Source organism: Podarcis liolepis, assembly GCF_965112155.1.
Source record: "Podarcis liolepis genome assembly, chromosome: 10".
NCBI lineage: Eukaryota > Metazoa > Chordata > Lepidosauria > Squamata > Lacertidae > Podarcis > Podarcis liolepis.
The window spans coordinates 44,329,967-44,353,065 of record NC_139562.1 but is presented as its reverse complement, the minus strand read 5'-3'; the positions used below and the strand labels follow the sequence as shown (position 1 = coordinate 44,353,065).

General features: G+C 39.9%; 1 protein-coding gene across 1 annotated transcript in view; it reads left to right on the top strand.

The window, feature by feature from the left end:
* Nucleotides 1-23,099, top strand: part of LGR5 (leucine rich repeat containing G protein-coupled receptor 5) — a 68,541-nt gene that overhangs the window by 11,935 nt on the left and 33,507 nt on the right. The window contains exons 2-4 of the mRNA XM_083463426.1: nucleotides 11,123-11,194; nucleotides 18,344-18,415; nucleotides 20,537-20,608. Of these exons, the coding sequence (XP_083319552.1) occupies nucleotides 11,123-11,194; nucleotides 18,344-18,415; nucleotides 20,537-20,608 (216 nt within the window). The remainder of the gene's footprint in view (nucleotides 1-11,122; nucleotides 11,195-18,343; nucleotides 18,416-20,536; nucleotides 20,609-23,099) is intronic.

Genomic DNA, 23,099 nt, shown 5'->3' with positions numbered 1-23,099 from the left:
CTGGGGGACAACACTGAATTAGGATCTTATCACTCTGCCTTTTGAATCCATGGCAGCTGTGGTTTCTGTCCATGTTTCCTTCTGCTATGTTGACATAGGCTGCACCACCATGGAGTGAGTGTGTTGTTGTTGTTGTTTTGCACGCCAGTCCAAAAACTGAATCCAGCTCTTTCATGATCAGATCAACTTCTGGTTGCACAACTGGAAGATGACATGTCCTTGCTGAACTACATATCTGTCACAGACCAAAAGTGTTTTAAAAGTTGGCCCTTGTTTCTGGACCAGCCTAATGGCTTGCTTCATTTTTCATTTTGTCACATTTTGTCTTCATTTTGTTTACTTTTCCCCATGTCTCTTAGAAGTATCCTTGCTTCTTTGTCATCTCACCTTACTAGATATAGCCACAGGATTTGCAATCAACCTGTTCAAATGATGTACCAGTCAACATGTTTCATAAAAGATTGTCAATTTTTAATTCCCAAAGCTACACTATGAATTTGTTTTTAACATTTCAAATATAAATTAAATTAAATTGCTTTGTTTGCTTTATAGTTTAGACAACTCAGTAGGCTGCCTTGGAAGTCCATTCAATCCATTAACATTAAATCAACAACTTGAGCTTCCTTCTGTCTTCCTCCAGCAGGATTAATGGATTTTGGCATGATTGGGACATCTAACAGTAAAAGCTCTTGCTGGGAGAGCTAGGAAGCTTGACTAATTCCCAGCGGTGCTGACTTCATAAAGTTTTATTTCAAGGTTTTAAGTTTGATGGGAGATTGAAGGTAATGACTTCATGCTGATATCTTTGAGTGTGGAATACATGAACACCATTATCAAATCTGTAGTGCAAAAGCTGCCTTTCTAACTGGAATATGAACAAGGAAGTTTTACATATTACTCTACCGCATAAGACTTTTTGTTTGAAGCGAAACTCTTGTCATCTGTTAAGCAGTATCTTTTCCAAATTTTTGAGTCATACCTGATAGGTAATGCCAGACAGCCTGAGACTTAGTTTCAATACCCAGCAGATAGAGTACTATGCTTTGTTAAAAACACTTCATGTTTTAATAGAAGAACAGAAGAGCTGTTGATAATGTTCTTATAACAAGACCATCAATTTTCACCAGCAAATCAAACTCTTATTAAAGCTTCTTCTCTCCCACCCAGACATTTCAGACTCGAGAATGAGTATTCAGGAAAGACAACAAAAAATTGGAGGGAGGTGGAAAAATATTTTCAGCCTGTCTGACAAGACTGCATAAAAAGCTTGTGATCAAAGCATATTAAGTACATGTTACTGGTGTGACAAACAACATTTTTGTCCCTTTATTAGATTTATTTTTCTCTTCTGAAAACTGCAGTGACCAGTATATAGATTGTGAAAGAAGGCTGGCAGGGTAGTATTCTTTGATTCCTAATTAACACCTTCGGTCTCAAAAGAGAACTAACAGAAATACCATAAAATGTTACAGCTGCATTGTTATTCCGCTTGGTTGGTTTGTTAAAAGTCGGCTGGGCACTGGCAGCTGCAATAAAGGGAAAGCTCAATGGATGTTTTGTATTGTGCCCACTGAAGTGAAAGAAGGCAACCATTTTATTTTCAAATGGGCAGCTGCATAGTGAAGTTTAAATGGATCTAAATACAAGATCTACTGTTAACATATAGTAATTGACAATAAATAAAGGAATAGCACAGCCAATTTCCATCTGTTTTGTCTGTGGCACACAAATTTTAGGAAAACTTTTCACAAAGAAACAAACACATTTGCAGAATTTTGTGAACAGAAAAAAGAGAGAGTGCAACACATTAACAGTGTGGAAATTTAGAGTTACTTTTAGAGTTACATTTAGCAGAACTTTTGAAGCATTTTAGAAAGCCGCTATTTCAAATAACACATTTATGGGATACACAATATCAGGACTCCCGTCACCCACTTTTATTTATTTTTAAATCATTTCCCCTCCTCAAGTGTATAAATTGAGACATCATTATCATTCCAGTCCTTCACATTCTTATTTTGCCATAGCAGTGAAATAAAGAAAACATTTAAACTCTGGTCAGATAAGATGCACACACATTTAGAAAATGCAATTAGGGAAATATGGAAATCTAAATGTTTCATCAAATGCTTGCTAAGGAGTTCTGTTCTTTTGGTGCACAATGACTGAACTAAAGAACTTCAGTCGCTGTGTAAGAACCATTGTTCCAGCCACAGCACTTATTAGAAACAGAGTCCAGACTGGCGTGGGAAATACCTATGTAGTATTTGACATCGCTGCTATTTTGGAGAGAAATGGAGTGGAATAGAAAGTATAAGGAGATTTTACTGTTGCATTCTAATCAGCCATGATCTGTCTAATTTGTTTTGCTTCAGAAGATAAAACTAATATTCTTCTGGATAAAAGTAATTAACAAGCCAAGGGTATCATGTTGAATATGGAATGGAACAGCAGACACTGTAAGTTTTGGGAGCATAGTACTGTACTATATAACTTTTCAGATCATCAGAGAATACTTTATTTCAAACTACAATGCTGACATAGGATAGGTTTTAACTAATGATTCTGTTTCAAATTGGGAAGAATAAGATTATGAAACTAAAGCAAGACTTCAGTCGAGCTATTATCATCTGTATCACTGAATACAGGTTCTGCTATCTGTATTTAAATATTAAAAGTGTCTTGGTTGGAATATAACATTGTATTTTCCTAAGTTCCGTAAATTTATTACCAGTGATTGGAATATGGATAATGTGCTACTAGTCAGCCATAGTTAGTATTTTATTTAACAAATGCATTTGTTAATTTATACCAATTACTTATAGTAATCATATTTACATTTTTTTTATTTATATTATACACACACACACACACACACACACACACACACACGGAAATATGCTTAGTTTTTATTGCCTTATACAAATTGACTCAGTCTTTCTTGATGGTTCTTTCCTTCTTAGGTTGTGTATCAAACTGAATAGTTCTAGGCTGCCAAGTACTTTGGGGACTTAATGACTGGACCCACCTGGATTAGTTGCATGCAGAGGCTTACGTACTGTAGTTTGTTTTATAGTTAGACACCTGACATGGGGGGAAAATGTGAAACTTATAAATATGGAAATGGAATAAGATACTTGCTCTTCTTCAGCCCATTAGCGTCCTCTTCTTTATTTCCCTGCTTCCCCTTTCTCTGTGATTCTGTTAACCTCCATTTACCAAGTCTCGGCTTTCCTCTGCCTCATTTCAACTTTCCCGTTTTGTGTTTCCCCCTATCCTTACCCCCATTTGCTTTGGGGGCCCTGCTCCATTTTCTTCCTGTTGTCTCCTGTGGAATAATAATGAGGCAGGTGCCAAACTTGGGTTTTCTACAACTTTATTAATCCCAATCCTAGAATCACGAAATGTTTTGATAGCTGGTGGGACGGGGATCTCTCTCTTTCTCTGCTCAACTTTATCTGAGGAACTGGGCTGGCTCTCCAGCAGCAGTTGTCCCTCAGGTGTCACGGCTTAAACTGTACAATTGTTAAGGCAGATTAAAAAGACATTATTAAATTTTGAACAGTGCAAAATGTTACTAAAACCAGCATGAACTAGCATGGCCAAGCCAGAAATCTAAACACAAACTCAGTCTAACCTTTAAAAGCAGCAATAAAAAGGTCTTTAAAGTCCACTTAAAGAACTTGAGCAGTGGAACCTTCACATGGAACTGTGGGGCTAACTCTAAGGACGTCTCAAATAGTGCCGCAAATCTTTCAATCTTGAAATATTTTCAGTTTATGTGATTTGGAGAGCAGGAAGAAGGTGCTTCCAGCTATTTAAAAATGTCTTAATCTTTTGCCTCTTGCATCCTTTTTATGAAAGGAACAAAATGAATAAACAATGGAAGTCTATAAAACAAGGGGAAGACAAAACATACTAAAACAATTTTTGCAGAGGTCTTTTTAATTGCATCAAATGCAACATCTAAGATGTTGGAACAATAAAAAAAAGCAAGTCAAACCACCCTATTTGTCCTTTATCAGCATCATTGCTGAATTGTACCTTTCATTTTTAAAATAGCAACATAATTGAACAATTGTCAGTTTAAAGTTCCTGGATTCCAACTGATTATACATAATAAAAATAACAAGCCATGACAAATAGGCAAATAGATTTCGATAATTCACTGAAGAATGTCTCTACCAAGCCTTTGTGGCGTATGTCTTGTTTGCAAGACAAATGCAGAGTTGAAATAACAACCCATGAATACCACTGGTGAAATGGCTATGTACACAAGGTGAATGCTAAAGCTTTTCCTTCTGAATGGACCTTTTAATCTAGGCATTATCTAAACTCTGAAAAAGCCTTCAGTGGCCTTACATACAGATTAATGGGAAAAGCTGAGACCTGGAGTTGGGCTATTTGCAGAAAAAGTTTTAAAGATTTACTGATGGTTGACAAATGCCATTTAAGTTTCAAAGCCATCAATAACCTATTGAAAAAGATTTAAAGGGAAACCCTCCCACTATAGAAAGAGACCTGACTCTGAAATATCTCAGCAGAAGCTCCTTCTCTTCCCCCCACCCAAAGCTTTCCCTACATACCCTCCACTGACTTTCTTTGCTATTTGGAACCCTTGAAACAAGTGACCTTGGAAAAGAGGAGGTAAGGCCCCTTTTAGAGACATTTGTATATAACTGATTGTGCCAAACTGCTATTGTGCAGGCATGAGAATTAAACAGAACTGTTTCCAGAAAAGTCTCTGGGATCATGGACAGCCTTTCAATAGCCTTTCTGCTAATAGTTTTTTAATGTGGGAGATGGGAGTGGCGGAATAAATTTTGTCAAGAATTTTGTCAAATCTGAAACCTTGTCCAAAACCTTTATCTTAACCTGTGTGAAGTTTGAGAAGCTTGTTTTTCTTTCAACTTTCTTAACAGCTAGTCAAACTCCTATTTATATGTATGTGGTACCGTATATGCCTTTGCAGATGCGTTTCTGCAAATATAACCCATACAAACAAGTTGTTAACATTTTGGTGCAGAAAAGAGGAAGAAAAGCACTTACAAGTCATTCATAAATTCATTTTTAAAAAACTAAAAAACTTTTGCTCTTGTGAGTTGTGTGGAGAATAAAAATGTAATTAATTTAATAATACCAGGGGATATTGAGACAAGTATTAATTCATGTTTCTGATTATCTTTATTATAGTATGGCTAGGTTTCAGCATTGAAATAGCCTTGGTTGCTTTTATGGAAGTGTTACGCACAACCCCAGTCTCTAAGCGGTGAGAGGCTTCAGAGGTTCCTATATTGACCCAGGGTACTGTGGTCAAAAGGGACGCGGGTGGCGCTGTGGGTTAAACCACAGAGCCTAGGACTTGCCGATCAGAAGGTCAGCGGTTCGAATCCCTGCGAAGGGGTGAGCTCCCGTTGTTTGGTCCCTGCTCCTGCCAACCTAGCAGTTCGAAAGCACGTCAAAGTACAAGTAGATAAATAGGTACCGCTCCGGCGGGAAGGTAAACGGTGTTTCCGTGCGCAGCTCTGGTTCACCAGAAGCGGCTTAGTCATGCTGGCCACATGACCCAGAAGCTGTACGCCGGCTCCCTCGGCCTGTAAAGCAAGATGAGCGCCGCAACCCCAGAGTCGGTCACAACTGAACCTAATGGTCAGGGGTCCCTTTACCTTTACCTTTACTGTGGTCAAAGATACTGTGATATCTTTAGGATATATAGCTTTACTTGCACACACACACACACACACACACACACACACACACATATATATATAACCTGAGCAAAAGATGAAGGAGCTCACAGTTTTACCACTCCAACAGATCTTATTTCCCCATTCGGTTTCCAGGGGAGCACCAAATCTAGCACATAGCAAGACAAGTCACTGTCTCTCCATCTTCCAGCCAAACTCTCCCAACTTTCAAACACGCCACCCCTCTAGGCCTGTTGTTCTCCATCCTGGATGACATGGCACCAGCCAGGTAGGAAAAGGCCCATCATTTGTTTCTCCTATTCTCATTTTTCCCTTTTCCCTAACTGTCTGCCTCTCCCCCATTCTCGCCTCTTAAGTTCATAGTAGCACCAATGTCCTGATCTCATATTGTTTATTGCTCAGCAGCAGTGGTCAAGCAGTACAGACTACCCTCTCTGTACATGTGTGCAACTGGCTCTTGATACTACCAGACTTTTGCTGAACAGCCTACCCCTGGCAATAGTATCGTGTGCGAGAAGACAGGTAGGGTACCTGGAGGTATTGCAAGGAGCAGTGTAATCAGAAGTTGCTAGTATCTGTGCCTATCCAAACCCTATTGTACTGTCCATTTTGTGGGGACAGGATCACCCCCAGTCTGTAATGTAAATAATATTAGAAACATTAGATTTAATGATAACCAGTCGCTTCATCATCCTTTCCCATTACTATAAGGTAATTGTTTGATATTTATATCTTGCAAACGATTAGCCAAAAATCTGAATGGGGGGGGTTGAAGCTGCCCTGTTAATTTATTGCTCACCACATTGAATTTTCTAGAGTGATGACATTGTGTCAGCATACTTAATATGCTTAGAATACTCCTACCACTGAAAATAAAAAGACAGCTAGTTGCTTGATTGATTCACCATTGTGTATATATATAATCTGACCCTTCAGTTTCACTTTCTTCAGATCTCTGGTTATTTGGTCACTCCTACGCCCTCTCAGTAGAAAATGGAAAAAATATATCCTGAAAAAGATTAGCCATCCATATCTGAGGATGCACTATAGCCACATCAATATTGCTTTAAAATATGCTGCACTAAGCTCCTGGGAGGATGCATGCAATAAACGTAATACATAAATAAAATGTATTATGCAGGAAGGTTCACCTATAAAGCTAAACCATGGTTTAGTGTTATGGACACAAGCATGGGTGCTGCCAGGATTTTTTGGGCTCAGTATGCAGTATGTGGATTAGGCACTCACAAAAGAAGACATGCATTTGCATAAAATTGCATATACTTTGTCATATACAAATGTGCCCTCTTTTGCAGAGGGCCAAAGGCACATTGGGAGCCACATACAAGTAATAATATGTCTAACAGAATGTAAACATATGAAGCATTCCCCATAAGCATTTTTCAGTACTAGAAAGGGTTTACTCTGTTAAATTTCTGCCTGCCCCACAGCTGCTAAAGGCACAAGACCACATTGCATCTGTACTAGTGCAAACCAATTGATAAGAGCATGAGATTCTTAATCTCAGGGTCATGGATTTGAGGCAAAAGATTCCTGCATTGAAGGGGGATTGGACTAGATGTCCCCTAGATCCCTTCCAGCTCTGCAACCCTATAGTTAACATAAATATTTCAGCTATCATTACAACCACAATTAGGGCAGCCTTTGCAGATATAGCACTGTACCATATTCACTGCTGAAAGAAGGAGGGAAGATTTTATGCAGGATAGAAACAAAGAATTCAGAACCCTGAGTCCCTTTCCTTGATTTCTTAAACTATGGCTAAGAGAAGTGTTACACCTGCACCAGGTTAATGTGGGTAAAATGCTATGAGAATAGCAGAAATGAACATGCAATACTAGTCAGGCACCTGCGATGGTGCCCACAGCATCAGGACCCTGGAGAGTACACAATAAACCAGACAAAGTTAAAGCTAGCAAGTGAGGCTAAGAGCGAAACTACATGTTATAACAACAATCCTTTTAAAAAAGAAAGTATACATAAACTATGTTTTATTTTGAAGAAAAAACATGCTTGGAGCCCTGATCTGGAGTATGTTTCCCTGCTGAAAGCTATTTGTCCCCCAAAGGTGTTAACAGCACATTTAGGGCAAATTGGAGTGCAGGGCGGGGAGCCAGACTGGGGACATGTTCTGGACTGACACCCAAAATCTGCTTGTTATTCACAGTAAAAGTAGCCAGTTTAAGTACACTTAGCAAATAAATAAATAAATAAATAAATAATGCTTTGTCATCATGGTAGCTCAGCCCTTGAGTAGCTCCAGAGTGTTGCTGCACTGGTCAGAAGCCTACTGAAATCAGGTGTGAGTACTTGGGACCCAGCTTTCTAATGGAGGTCACCTGCCAGTTGCGGAGGATAGCACTGAGTTTCTGAGGGCTGCGCTACAGCAGTGCTGGAAAGTCTCCTGATCTCGACCACTTCTAGGACTGGTATGTTGGTGAAGGCCGGATGCCAGAAGTTGAGGGAGCTTCCAAAGAAGAAGAATCTTCTCTGAGAATGACAACTGATGATGGGAGAAAGTCTGGTCCTGAGGGGGAAGATGGGGTGGGCTTAAGTAGTTCAGCGTCCAACCACAGCAGGATGCAAATGCATGCATGAGGCCAGATGCCAAGACTTCGCCTTCCCAAATTGGTTCCAAAGGCCACCCACAGCCAACTTGGGGCACAGCAGCAGTGAGATTGTGACAGTTGTTCCCAGGTGTGATTTTTGCAACTGTTTTTTTTTTTTTTTACCTTAGCCCTATCTGATTTTTATATAAAAATCTGCAAACTGGACACTAATTCCTTAGGTACGCATCAATATTTGTCATAGTACAAATTTGTAGGGTCTTTGTTTTTGCAGAAATCGACCCTATTCAGAATATTTCCCTTCAGATGTGTAGTACAGTGCTACCTCAGGTTACATATGCTTCAGGTTACATACGCTTCAGGTTAAAGACTCTGCTAACCCAGAAATAGTGCTTCAGGTTAAGAACTTTGCTTCAGGACGAGAACAGAAATCGGGCTCCGGCGGTGCAGCGGCAGCAGGAGGCCCCATTAGCTAAGTTAGTTAACTGTAAGTTAAGAACAGTTTCAGGTTAAGTACAGACCTCCAGAACAAATTAAGTACTTAACCCGAGGTACCACTGTATTCATTTTAAAAAGCACTGTTGCTGGTATATGTACAAAATACGTCATCACCCGAAGGCTTTATCTTATTGTCCATTAAAATATAATTAATTTGACTGGGATTTCATTTGCTGTACTTTTGTTCCTTTGCCAAAGAAAATCTTTTGTTCCTTTGCCAAAACAAAGGGGGTAGTAGCCAACTACTGAAGAGAAAGAAAGGCATGATTAAATATTACAACAAAAGAGGGAATTTAATAACTACTCTAGTGTTGTTTAATAAATTAGCTTTTGAAGTGACTGCTAAACAACACATTGAGTTGAAAATGGGTAATTGTTAATATTTCTTAACAATAAAACTGTCATTTATTTCCAGGTTTGCCCTGTGTAACTGTATGCTGTCAAATGAATAGCTGTAAACTAGTAAAAATGTATTTCTGCATTAAAATGTTGGCTATAAACAGTATTAGCCTCTGGTGTGAATAATCAGCATGATAAGAACTTAAAATGCACACCCAGAACACCTGCTTAAAATAACATTTCCCACAAAATGAAAGATGTTCTGTACTAAGTATCATTTGCTGCCAGGTCTACAATCTGAGTCAGCTGAAGCAAAATGTTCTAAGTCTGAGGTTGACTTCCTCCAAGACAATCAGTGGCTCAAACTTGTGTTCCCCTGTAGCTGGATTACGGCGCACACTGTTAGTGTATCAGGACAATTGCCACTTTCTTAAAAATTGTGATTAGATCAATTGTTTGTATTTTATATATGCTGATTTTGGTTGTAGCAATACTTATACTACTAGTTAATGATTTTACACTTCTTAATTTGGTCTTTTTTTAAAAAAAATTAGTGTTGGTGTTTGCAATGTTTTTATTCTTTATTGTTCATTTAACCTTTTTTTATTGGTTTTGATCTGTTGCACTCAGTCTTGGTGGTTTGCAGAAAGGTGATATAGAAATATAATAAAATAAGCGAGTTATACAAGTGGGATCTTCAAAACGTAATGCTGAGTAGCGTGCTGCTGTTCAGGGTTCAAGCCAGTCAGCCATGCATTGTTCTACAATACTCCGTTTCATTCTCCCCTTCAATGCAGTATTTTCTGTTCTCTCCCCCTGCCCCCACAACCCCACTTCAAGCAATCAGTCAGCATTCCGCGGCCAGTGAGGACGATCAGTCTTCACTGGACTGCTTGGGGGGGGGGTTCTCCCTTCACTTTCCCCCCCACCCATGAAATCTCTCTCTCTCTCTCTCTCTCTCTCTCTCTCTCTCTCTCTCTCTCTCGTGTGTGTGCGTTGCTGTTGATGTTTCAAATTGCTTCAGGATGCTTTATAGGAAGTGATTCATTTAAAAAAAAAAAAAACATGTGCACAGGTCCATTTGCTTGGCTAGCTCCCATTCCTATGGGGCTTGTGCAGGAAAGCCCCACAGTGGGCACAAACCTTTTTAATGTCTTGTATAGCTCCCATGTATTTTAGTGGAGCCTTCCCAGTGAAGCCACAGTAATTACACTGTACTAGCATGAGGAGGAAACAGGCTTTTTAAAAGTATAATTAAGTGGAATACTGCATAAAAGTGAGGTTGATGTGACTTAGGAAAACCTGTTGGTTTCCTGTGCCAGGAACTACTGTGGAACCCCACCAGGAAGTGTGCTACAAGCAGGATCAGATTGCACCCTTGTTTTGTGGTTCATTTCACTTATTTAATGCAACTTGAGAATCTGCAAAGGGAGCCCATTAAAAAGAAAAATATAGGGGGTGCTTGGTTTTCTGTGAGTCAAAATATTTGCTATTATAGTATTAGGGCAGTAATATAGGGCAAAATTCCTTTGTTTTGCAATCTACAACTAACTAGTGAAATACAGGTTACTACATTGTTTTAAAGTACATTTAAATATTGTTTTATCATGTTGCAGTTTATCTACCATAGGAATAAATTTTCTTGTAAGAAAGCAAGAAGCAACCTGATTGTGCCAAGTATTTTAATTTTTTACTGTGGTGTATTGAAATCGGTAGCTTAATAATAAGAAAAGGCAACCAAAAATATGTGGTAGTAGTTTTAAATGTTGTATTTAATAAACCACATCTGCTGTTCTAAAACCATTTGCTTCAAAGCAATTCCATAGAAATTTGTGGGATCATCTGGAATAAATGGCTTAAATACTTCTGACTTTGAAAGGGACCTATTTTTGTTTGTTGTTTTGTTAATGTGCTACTTTAAAATGTACAAACAGCTGTATACTGCAGTTATGTATCCTGTATTAAGACTCTGTCTCTTTCCTTCCTCAGCGATCTCAGTATGAACAACATCACTAGACTGTCCTCAAACTCACTGCACAATCTCCGCTTCCTGGAAGAGCTGTACGTATCTTTCTATCCTTGACTGACATAGTTGAGAGAACATTCTTAGGCACTTCTCTGGGAACCAGATAACACAGCACAGAAAAAGCTGTGAGCTCTGACACGTTTGACACATGCGGAAACACTTAGCTGAAAGAAAAAAAAACACCAATTGCTTGTGATTCTAGAAATAAACTTACCAAAAAAACCAAAAACCCTAAACGAGTTACCACGAGGCTACAACTTTTCTAAGCAGAGACAGGTCTGTAGAAATTAATTTTTTTAAGGGTTGTTTAAAAGAGCCGGATTGCTATTTGGAAATAGTTAAGCAGCAGGATATTAAAAGTTTGAATACCAGCTCATGTTTATTAAAATACTAAGTGAAGTTATAATCAAAACCAAAACCTGCTGTCTGGTTCTGCCTGTGTCAAGGACACTTGCATTCACATTTCATGGTACTAAGTCGTCTTGTTGTAATCACTTTTAATTACTGTTTCCTTACTCTTTAGCTTTTAGCATCCCTCAAGGCTGGCTATGAAACACAGAACCCTGCATAGCTTAATTTGTTCTATTTGGTGTTTTCTGTGTTTTTTTAAAAAAAGAAAAAACAATATGCTATAAAAACTAGTTAATCAAACACAGAATCACAAGTGGAATGTTGATTAGCAGTGATGATGGCCTGCCAGAAGAGGAAACCACTCTATGCACATAAGACTATATGTAACAAAGTGACCACAAAACTAAGAATTTGAAAATGCTTTGGATTTTCATTCTTCACATCAACGGTAACCCAAGGCACAGGTATCCTGGCGAGGTTCACTAAAAGCAAAGTGTTTGTACCTCTGCTTTTTCCCTCTGATACTCACTTGTGGCATCTAATTAGTGGCAAGCCACAAAAACCCACATATCGTGGACAGCTGCAGTTTTGTTTATGCAAATCAATGTATCACTTCCTCTTCCTGAATACCCAGAGTTTACCCGACTTAGTAGTGTCATGCAATATGAGCTTCTGTCTAGAAACATGGTGGCAAGGGGGATTGTATCTAGGGATCTTGCTCCAAATGTGAGACCTGATCAGTTGATACTGGGATGGCCTCTATTCTCATTATAACACACTTTCTGTCTAGACAAGGGTCCAAACTTGCACTGGGATGCATAGCTTCATGTGAGGACGTCCTGATGGGAATCCTAAGCTTATTGACTGCAGCATCAGTGCTCTGAATGCCCAGTGCATTGTTCTGTTTTACAGTCTCGCCATCCAGTCTCCTGCAACTGCCTATGACTGAGTGAATTACACAAACTATGTAGAACCTGCAGCCACTTGATTGCTTTTACATCTCTAAAGGAGAAAGCCAGAAGGCTGCTGGGGCTAGTTACAGCATCACTGAATAAGACATATCTAGTTTCCTTTCTAAGACTGAAAAATTGGGCTTTGCAAACAAAAGCATTGTGGGCAGAGCTCCAAGCAGTTTTTAGTACACTGCTCAACAACTTTACAGCAGGTGCCCTTAGTAGAATAATGCACAGATAAGTTCACTTGGGTTGTCTGTTTTGTTTCCCCTCTCCCTTTCAACAGAATGATTTGAGAATTAGTTTCGGGTGACAACCATTTTGCCAACCAAGTGACAAAGCTGTCTTAAAAGTTAGCTCTGTCTCAGTCACAGGTACAAACCAACAAACTAAGCCTCGTGCCTTTTTTTAATGACAAATATGTGTGACTCCTGTGTGATTTCAGTTTTGTTAATCTATTGGGGGGGGGGGCATTAGTGAGAACAATCTTTCCAGGGCTATTCGGTAATTCCATAATGAAGTACAAAGCCACAGCAAAAGTGTAAAAGAATGCAATTACAATTTTCAGAACAAAAATGCTAGCTTTTTAACAGTAGAGATCGAACAATTACACTGTGCCTGAAGCAGTAGCGTCAGATGGCATTTGCATCCACTTAGGGAGGGCATTCAGCCTCTTCTGTGCCCAAGCACACTGCACTGCAAAACTCCTGCAGTTTTGCAGTTCCCTTCCACCTTTTATCTAGTATGGATATTAGCTGGTTGTTTTTCAGGGGGCGAGTAGAAATCTTTTGCATGTCAGCTGGTTGGCTTTGCTGGCTGGTTTATTTCACCTGTTCTGTACTGGGTTTCCGGCAGATGTCCTTATCGGATGGGTGATTTTAAATAGGTTAATTGGCAACATTGGCAGGTAGGTTCAGGAAGTTAATAGGCAGTTAAGGTTCAGTGACCACTCTTGGGTACCTTTAAAGGTGAAGGGAGTAGACGCAATACCTTTCAGAACCGTTGGACCTGCTGGCAGGATAAAGATGTCCTTTGAAGCCAACCCGTAAAACTCGCTTGCAGCTGTGGTGCTCTGAGAGGGGGTGAAGCAGTACTTCCTCTATATTCACCTGGAAGGCGGGACTTAAGGAACAAGGTAGATTAAATGCTACCTATTACCCCTAGCAGAATTGGCTCACTCAGTTTGTTACTTGCAGTTGGCACTATTTTTATGGGGGGGGGGGTTTATACAAGTGTGGTGGGTAAGCAATATAAATTGCTATGAGCAGCCAAAAATAAAAAATGTGCCAGTACTCTGTATCAGTGTATACCTATACACTGGAGGAGCCAGTGTAGTGTAGTGTAGTGGTTAAGAGCGGTAGACTCGTAATCTGGTGAACTGGGTTCGCGTCTCCGCTCCTCCACATGCAGCTGCTGGGTGACCTTGGGCTAGTCACACTTCTTTGAAGTCTCTCAGCCCCACTCACCTCACAGAGTGTTTGTTGTGGAGGAGGAAGGGAAAGGATAATGTTAGCTGCTTTGAGACTCCTTCGGGTAGTGATAAAGCGGCATATCAAATCCAAACTCTTCTTCTATATGGTCGCAAAACCTAGCAGAGGAGCATAATTTCTCACAAGTCATATCTGAATGAGGTGAGGCATGTGAAAATGGCTGTTGTGGAGCAGATAAAAAATGTAGCCTTGCCATTGTTCCATGGAGAAGGATCACCGTGCCTGAATAACTGTGTAGTGCAGTGATGTAAATAAACTTTGGAAAATAGGCAACATCACAAAAATTGACTTCTCTGACCACACCCTCCAGAGCAGAATTGGGGCATGTGTAGAGGGTTTCAGGGAGGAGGGGAAAGAAGGGGAAGTCCTGTCTCACCAGCTGAAGTCATTCTGCTGGTGTGCAGATACCACTGGAAGTTGCCCAGTTCATATTATAATCCTGTATAGAAAGGGACATGCAAAGTAAAGATTATAATAGTTGTATTCAAAGTACAGTATAGTAGCTTGTATGATCAGACATGCATGCCTCCAGGTTGGCAAACAGCCAGTGACACATAATAAATTCCACCGTCACAAGACAGGATTGGTATGAAGTAAGAACTCCACAATATTAGTTAAAATAGAAAAGCCCTGCTCAGCAGAACACAGCATTTTAAAATCAATGTACCGTACTTTCTCATATAACTATTTGGGTTAATAGCCAAAAAGTATATATTTTTTTAGTTTCGTGCATGTGCTTTTTCTGACAGAGGGTTATTCTAGCAACAATAACTATTATAAAAGCTAACTATTTTCAAAGCAATAATAAACTGGGTATCCAAATGCATTTGAATTCTCATGCATACGGCTGTTCAGACAGCTGTAAAGTCTGACTCAGCCTCTTCAGTGGCCTGTCCTTTAGTTAATTTAACCAAGGTTCCTGTTTACAGTCCATTTGCTCCTCCGTTGTCTCAGACGAGATGCAGCCAAGCAAATAAAATGCAGGTTATGGTTTAGATTTCTGTCGTGTTGCTTATTTAAAAATGGAAGCATTGCTTCAGTTTGGACATATGTTGAAGCCTTCATAGCAATCGTTTTCCGCTGCTGCTAGTATAGCACTTTGGGGAACAATGTTGCCACTACCCAACCGTTAAAAATCAGTAGAATTTATTATATTTTCAACTTGTAGAAGTTGTGTTAGTCAGAGTGGCTATCTTGATTATACAAAAATTGAGGCAACTTAGGAATTTGCATGGTTTTGAAATTGTGTTTATTGTTTGTGTCATAAAATTTATACACCGATTGATTAAAAAAATTAAGGTGGTTTACAAAAAGATAAAACAATTAAAAAATAAAAAACACAACCCTACTTTTAAACACACAGAAGTTAAAATACTAAAACGTATTAAAATTCCCTCAACCTCCTAAGCATATGGGTAGGCTTGTTGAAAACAAGAATCTTTTTAGCATGTGCAGAAAAGAATTCAGTGAAGGCACCTGCTTGATCTCAATGGACAGTGAGTTCCAAAGTTCAGGTGCTGTCACACTAAACGATTGAGTACTTACAAATGTGGAACTGGTATTATGTGGCACCTATAGTGGTGCCAATTACATTGATCGATGCAGTCAAGTGAGCGCATGTGGGGTAAAGCGATCTCGTAGGTAAACTGGTCCCAAGTTGTTAAGGGCTTTATATGCCAATAGTAACATCTTGAGCTTGGCATGGTAGCAAATCTGTGCAGATCTCTGAGCACAGGTGTTATATGCTTGCAAGGGCTCACTTCCTCCAGCAATTGTTCTGCACCATACATTTATGATGGTTGTATGTGTTTGGGTTGGTTGGTTTTAATTAAATTTGCAAATGGCCCTGTACCCTGAAAGGTACATTAGAAATGGGTTTGTCTACTTATAGAGTAATTCACACTGATATCAGTGTGTTATAAGAAAAAAAACTGCTCCTTTTCCCTTATGGGGTACCCAAGAGCCCATATAAAATCCTTATGTAGGTTCTCTATCGGTAGGAGAAAATAACAGAGGCCAACCAGAGAATATTGAGAAGCAAAGCAACTAAGTAAGTCTGATCTTTATTAAACTGTTGCAACAGGGTGCTCACCCCACCACCACGCAGGAGGGAGGAGGAACCCAGAACAAAGGTGTGCAAGCCCTTATATAGATTTTCGAAATTGCCACCCTATAGCTCAAGGCCACCTCCAATACATCATACCATACATCACAGAAGGGGCGGTCTACAGCAGAATCCTGTCTGGCAGGAAACCTGTGAATGGGTTTACCTGGACAGCCTGGCCATTCTTTTGTGATGATAATTACTTAATTCCTGAGTCCAGGTCACAGGTTCACCCTATTCATACCTAATTGTGCCCATAATGCAGGATTTGTGAGCACAGAGACAATGGCGAGGCTTTTCCCATTTCCATCCAGACTGCAGAGGAATATTTGAGGCCACTGAAGAGTCAAAATGGCTTTAGGACTGTTTACCTGTACTGTTTCAGACACGTGGTTTATGTATTTATATGTGTGTTTGCCTGGTACATTTATGACATTTATTTTATATCTTAGACCTTGTAATTCTCATAGAAGTGGGAACTTGCTTCTGAGTAAATATGCTTTGATTTGATTGAAAATCGATTAAATCATGAGATTCAAAAGCTAAGGCAGTGAGAAGTACGGGCAATCCTAGCTGTTCCAAGGAGAACCTCAACTGCAGCCCGAACCATGAATGAGTTCAATGGCAGCCTTTCATTCATTTCTTCACTATACCAGATGGGTAGCAGCGATTTAAAATATAATAATGACCACATAAAACCAGGCCAACCCATGGTTGAAACTTTTTTTTGTCCCACTGACTCAAATTATACTAAAGTGAATAAAGCATTGAATAACATTGGTGTTAACTTTTCTGGACTGCCGTAGACCAAAATTCTCTGGACATTCACAAAAATCAATAAAACACACAGATGTAGTTTGAGACTTATAAATACAGATGTCATAAAAACACAGAATCTGGAATACAAAGTATCCTACACCCAGTGGCGTAGCGTGGGTTCTCAGCACCCGGGGCAAGGCAAGTAATTTGCGCCCCCTAACCCGTGGATTTTAGCACTCGAGTCTCTTCCGCGCCCCCTCCAGATGTTGCGCCAGGTGCAGCAGGCCCCCCTGCACCCCCCACGCTACGCCACTGCTCTCACCACAAGTCTTCAGGACAGCCATCCGAAGGCTGGCGCGGGGAGAAGGTCTCTCCGCCCCACCGCCAGGCTTTGGAGAAGCCTTCCGAAGGCTGGCGCAGGGAGAAGGTCTCTCCGTCCCACCGCCAGCCTTCGGAGGAGGTCCGAGGACAGTGGGGTTCCTGCTTCCTCGAGGAGGGCCGGCCAAACGCGCCCCCCCAAATGTTGCGCCCGGTGTGGCCGGCACCCCTGGCACCCCCCACGCTACGCCACTGCCTACACCCCTGCCCCAAACCAGATCAGCCTTTGCTATTTATTTGTTTGTTTTTAAGGGAAAGCAATTTGGATGCACATTTAAATGCACCAAAGCAAATAATTCAAATTAAAAGGGATGGCTGAATTAAAAGGTCTTTACCTGGTGGAAAAAAATGGCATAATGTGGGTGCACCACATTGCATCAGCTAGTGGGGGGGTGGGGGCTGATCCTGCTTAGTGCTGAAGGCCTGTCTTCAGGTGCTTAAGGTGCTTTTCAAAACTACTGTTTGAAACAGCCCGTGCTTCTCCTTTAAGAGAGCAGGTGAGAAGTGCCTCTTCCTTGCTAACCCGCTACTGTCAGTGATGTATTTGGAATGAAAGTTGACAGTGCATTTATCAAATTCCTCTGATGCTCTGCTCAGGTTGACATCAGCAGTTAACATTATTTTAAGAAGGACATGTGTAACACAGAAAGGCAAGTAATCATCAGCTCATTTCCACATGTAATTTCTATCCATTCACGACCAGTCGGCTTTTTAAAGCGCAACACTGTGAAGGAACGTGCACCATTTTTGTAACCATGTGCTAATGAAGCTTGGCAATTTATCTGCGTGCTTTCTATGTCTGCTGGGGAAAATTCATGTCTACTGGGGCAAATGTAAAGTTATGAAAATAGTAGCCAATCTGCATTCTGTAATTTTGCATTGTTTGCTACTGAAGCAGAACAGGTTGGACAATTAGGCGTGCACAGTAAGCCAGGTTTATTGAAGCAAAAGCATTTGCACAGCTGACAGTAAATGGACTGTATAGTTACAAAATGTTTCACACGGAATGTTAATGATGACAAAACTGGGATCTTAAACAACTCCTTCTAGCCCTGGTGCTTCCAATATAACTGTCCTGTGTATTTTAACATCCAAATTAATTCCACATAAAATAAAATCTATTTATCTTTTTTCGTTCTAACCCTGCAGACGTCTGGCAGGAAATGGCTTGACACACATCCCCAAAGGAGCATTTTCTGGGCTTTTCAGCCTTAAAGTACTGTAAGTAAACCAACATTTCTGTGTCGTTTGTGGGCCTAATATAAAAGCAACACTTTAAGTGAATTGTTCATTTTGATCAGAGTATGACCAGGAAAAGATGATTAATGCTTTTAGAAAAATAAGGCATTTGCTTCATTGTATTAAACCTTGAAACTTTGAAAGATGGGTGATGTCCCAAAATGAGTTCACTCCTAAAGTTAATGTCTCTGTATAATATCAAATAAAGATCTAATTTTGTAATTGTTTCTTTAACTTCCTACAGAAGGGCAGGTTTTAGCTCTCAAAGTTCAGAGACATTTATAATGAGGATGGAAAAAAGGAGGTCACTTTTATTTCTATTTATATGGGTGGGAAGATGGACAAAATGAGTAGATTAATTACTTCAAACTTCATAGTATTTAAGAAACATTATGCCCATATCTTATGTTATTTCTTGGTAGATGTAGTCAGTTAAGGATAAACCTAACTGTTAACAAACTTTGTTAAACTGTGAAGTACATTCCAAGCAGGTCTTTATGAAACCAAGCAGGTTCCAGCTTTTTGCTGAAAAACATTCCTTTTGAGAAGTGGAGTACCTTATCCATGATTGCACCCATTGTGTGGAATCATCTTCCTTCTGAAGTTAAGCAGCACTGCCTTTGACTATATTCTTACACCTCCTTGAAACATACTTATTTAGCAAGGCCTCTGCAGATGTTTGTGTTCTTATTTTTCTAGGTTGTTTTTTCTAAGATGCATTTTATTCTCTGTGTTGTTATGTTTTTGTTAAATATTTAATATTTATTAGATTTCTATACCGCCCTTCATCCAAGGATCACAGGGCAGTTTACAATATAAAAACACAAAAATACATGCTATAGTAACAAATGAAAACAATAACACTACACACATAACACAGTTCAAAAGGCCATATATTGTTTAGTTAGCCAGAGGCCTGGGAGAAGAGGAGTGTTTTCACCTGGTGCCTAAATATATGTAATGTAGATGGCACAGGGCTTCAGATGATGATCACAGGATTCAGGTAAGTTAATATGGGGAGAGGTGGTCTTTAAGGTATTGTGGTTCTAAGCCATTTAAGGCTTTATAGGTCAAGACCAGCTCTTTGAATTGGGTCCAGAAACTAATTGGCAGCCAGTGCGTTCAAGCCAGGATTGGCATTAAATGCTCAAACCATCTTGCTCTGGTGATGAAAGTGGCCACTGAATTGTGCACCGTCTTCAAGGGCAGCACCATGTATATTGTGTTGCAATGATTTAACCTAGAGATTATCAGAGCATAGACAACAAAAGTTAGGCTATTCCTGTCCAGGTAGGGGTGCTGCTGGGCCACTAGCCAAAGCTGATGGAAGGTACTCTGCACCAGCAAGGCCTCAAGTGACAGCAAAGGATCTAAAAGTAACCCCCAAGCTGCATACCTGCTCCCTTAGAGGGAAGATAACCCCATCAAGAGCCTCAGTCTTATCCGGATTAAGCTTCAGTTTGTTGGCTCTCATCCAGTCCATTGCAGAGACAATACAAGTGTCATCAGCATATTGTTGACAATCTACTCCAAAATTCCAGGTGACCCCGCTCAGTGTTTCATGTAGCATAGGGAATAAAGCTGAACTATGAGGAACCCCACATTGAAGACTCCACAGGGCAGAAGAACACTCCTCAAGCATCACCTTCTGAAAACAACCATCCAAGTGGGACTGGAACCACTCATCCACAATATGGACAGCTCTTTAAATGACGAGAAGAGGCACACGCTTACATTTTATTAATTTATCTCATTAATATCCTACCTTCCTCCATGTATTTCTCTCTCCTACCCATTTTATCCTAACAACAACCCTGTGAGATAGTTTAGGCTAAGAGAGAGTCTTCCAGCTATCCCCTCTATGCTACTCTGGCTCTCAAATTATACAAAGTTTTGGTTTTATCTCTAAACCTTGGTTTCAAAATAATGGTAACTAGCAGGTGGTACACTCTGTTTTGGAGACCAGATCTCACACCCATGTTACTAACCATTTTCCTTCTGGGGGGGTTATACCAGTGTAAGATACTAAACACTGGCCTCTGGTTTGTAGGCTAAAATTGTTTAACTCTCTCTCTGTGTCTCTCTCTCTCTCTCCAAATGCAGAATGCTTCAGAATAATTTGCTAAAGCAAGTTCCTGCTGAAGCACTCCAGAACCTGCACTCTCTCCAGTCTCTGTAAGTATATGCATATATCCTATAATACACTACATGGCTGTTAATGGTGATTATGCCAAAGTATGTCATTGTATAACCTCTGCTCCCATTAATTATAAAAAATAGCATGATCTGAAGTACAAAGTGACACTACATGGCAGAAATAATAGTGTACAAATGAAGCACAAGATCACAACTTTTTTCAAAGTATTATTCTTACTGCTTAAACAAAAAAATAGTTGACTAAGGAATTGCTTCCTTGAGTGTTCTGGTCTCTCTTTCAGATAGAACAGATTCAGATGTACTAATGCCCTCCAATGAGAGTGTCCCCTTTAATATATATTAAAATAATAAATATACAATTAGTATTTTATGCCACAAAGGCATAATCTCTCTTCCTCTTGTGTTTCAAAGGCTGCAGAACAAGGGTTGAGCAATGTATTGCACCTGTGTGTCAACTTAGAATTCTGTCTGATCCAATATTTTACTTTAAATGAAAGTAAGCCTACAGTCCACATGATTGCTGAAATAAATCTGACAAACGAGACCCAGTGAATACTACAGCAGAAATGCATTTCAAAAAGAAACTTTCATTTCAGTTTTAGTGATTTTTAATTCTGTGCATCAGTGTTGCTTCCTCCAACAACCTAAATAGTAAGTGTTTATATATATGATAAACCATATAAACAAAGGGTTCTTTGTGGTGTTGAAAGAGAGTTGAATTTTCAACAGAGTTTCTAAATAAACTATCTCGCTATCTCTCGTTCTTTGTTGCAAATGCCTTTCTAGAAGATAGAAAAGAGGAGGCGAAGGAGAAAGAAGGAGAGAAAACTGAGAGGTTGTGTTGACTGTGTAAGGGTGTTTGGTGACAAAATTAAAATAAAAAGAGAATGAGAGTGGTCAGTAGGAACTTTAAACAGCTGTGGAGCAGACAGCAGATAGGAATGATAAGTACCGTACATGTACTATCAGTTGAAAGAGGATCGTTGGCAAATGTGACCTCTTTGAGGAAAAGAAAACCAGGATTATTTTGTTTCTTCCAAATGAGTCCGTGCCCGTCTGATAAAGGTGTGCATAGATTTAGTTTCTCGTTTCATACAACCTAGTAATTTTCTATCCATAAGGTGATTTGCGTCTTGGTTTCCAATTTACAATGAGGATTCTTTTGAAACTATTCAAAACCGGGAAACCTTTTTTTTTTTTTTAAGGAGTTGAAAGCTTTAAAAGCCAACTAGGAGCTTCTACAAAATGGGAGCTTTCTTTTAAGGTATGACACGATTTAGAAGTTAGTTCATTTGAAGGTGTTTTATTTGAATTCTGATGGCTTTGTCCCATTTTGCTCAGGTACCCATCTTATTGCTTGTCTACAGGTTACCCGCAATTGTACAGCTATGCCTATTCTTCCATGTAGCACAAATAGAGCCATTCCGCCCCTCCCCGAAAATACACATTCTACTCCCAAATGCAGAATTAATTTACTAGATCACCATGGGGCAAACAGGTTTTCTTCCCATCCCCACAAATCCTTTTACCATTGTCTGAGAGGATGATGGGCATTTTGGACTAGGATGAGTAGGATAAGTAGCCTATTCCTTTAAACCACCAGGCATTTATGTCCTAGATAATAATGGGTAGTGCTTATTTAGATCAGGGGTAGGGAACGTTTCCCAGCTGGCGGGTCTCATCCTGCGTTCCCTGCCCCCAGTGGGCCACTTTGACAGGTGGATAATGCCTATAAAACAGAATTTGCATGAAGGTACTGATTTTTTAAATATCTCTCGGGAACATGGGAAGCTACCTTATACCACGTCTGACCATTGGTCCATCTAACTTAGTAGTGTCTGCACAGTCTGGCAGCATCTCCCCAGGGCTTCATGCTAGTTTCCCTTGCAGCCCTCCCTGGGCAGGCGTGGACCTGAACCTGAGAACTTCTGAATACAAAGCAGATGGTCTACCCTATGGACCTTCCCCATAATGAACATAGATCTTAAACAAACCATTTTAATGTTTAATATTACATTTCATTTTGCATACAAATTCAGTCTGTAGCCTCTGCTCCAGCCATGTGCTGCAATGAGATTCTGCATGAGGCAAGGTGGTTCGAGTTGTCAAGCTCTGTTCCTCCTTCACTTGAAAGCCCTCTACTAACTGCATCCTTATTCTGATTTGTATATATCTTCCTCTGCAAGTGCTGAAATGCTGGGACTGCCTGCCCCACAACATTTAGGAACACTGGGTACCCAAATGTGACACTGGCTTCCCATGGTTGCAAGCCCATCTCTTCATTGCCCATCCTGACTTTGCTTGTACCAGCCATGAGAATCTGTTGACCTGTATAGATGGTATATTACACCGGTGAAGCTAGCCAAGCTCTATAAGGTAGATAATAAATGCTGGAAATGTAAGGAAAAAGAAGGTACCTTTTATCATATGTGGTGGGATTGTAAGAAAGTGAAATGCTTCTGGGATATGATATATAATGAAATTAAGAAAATGTTGAAATATACATATA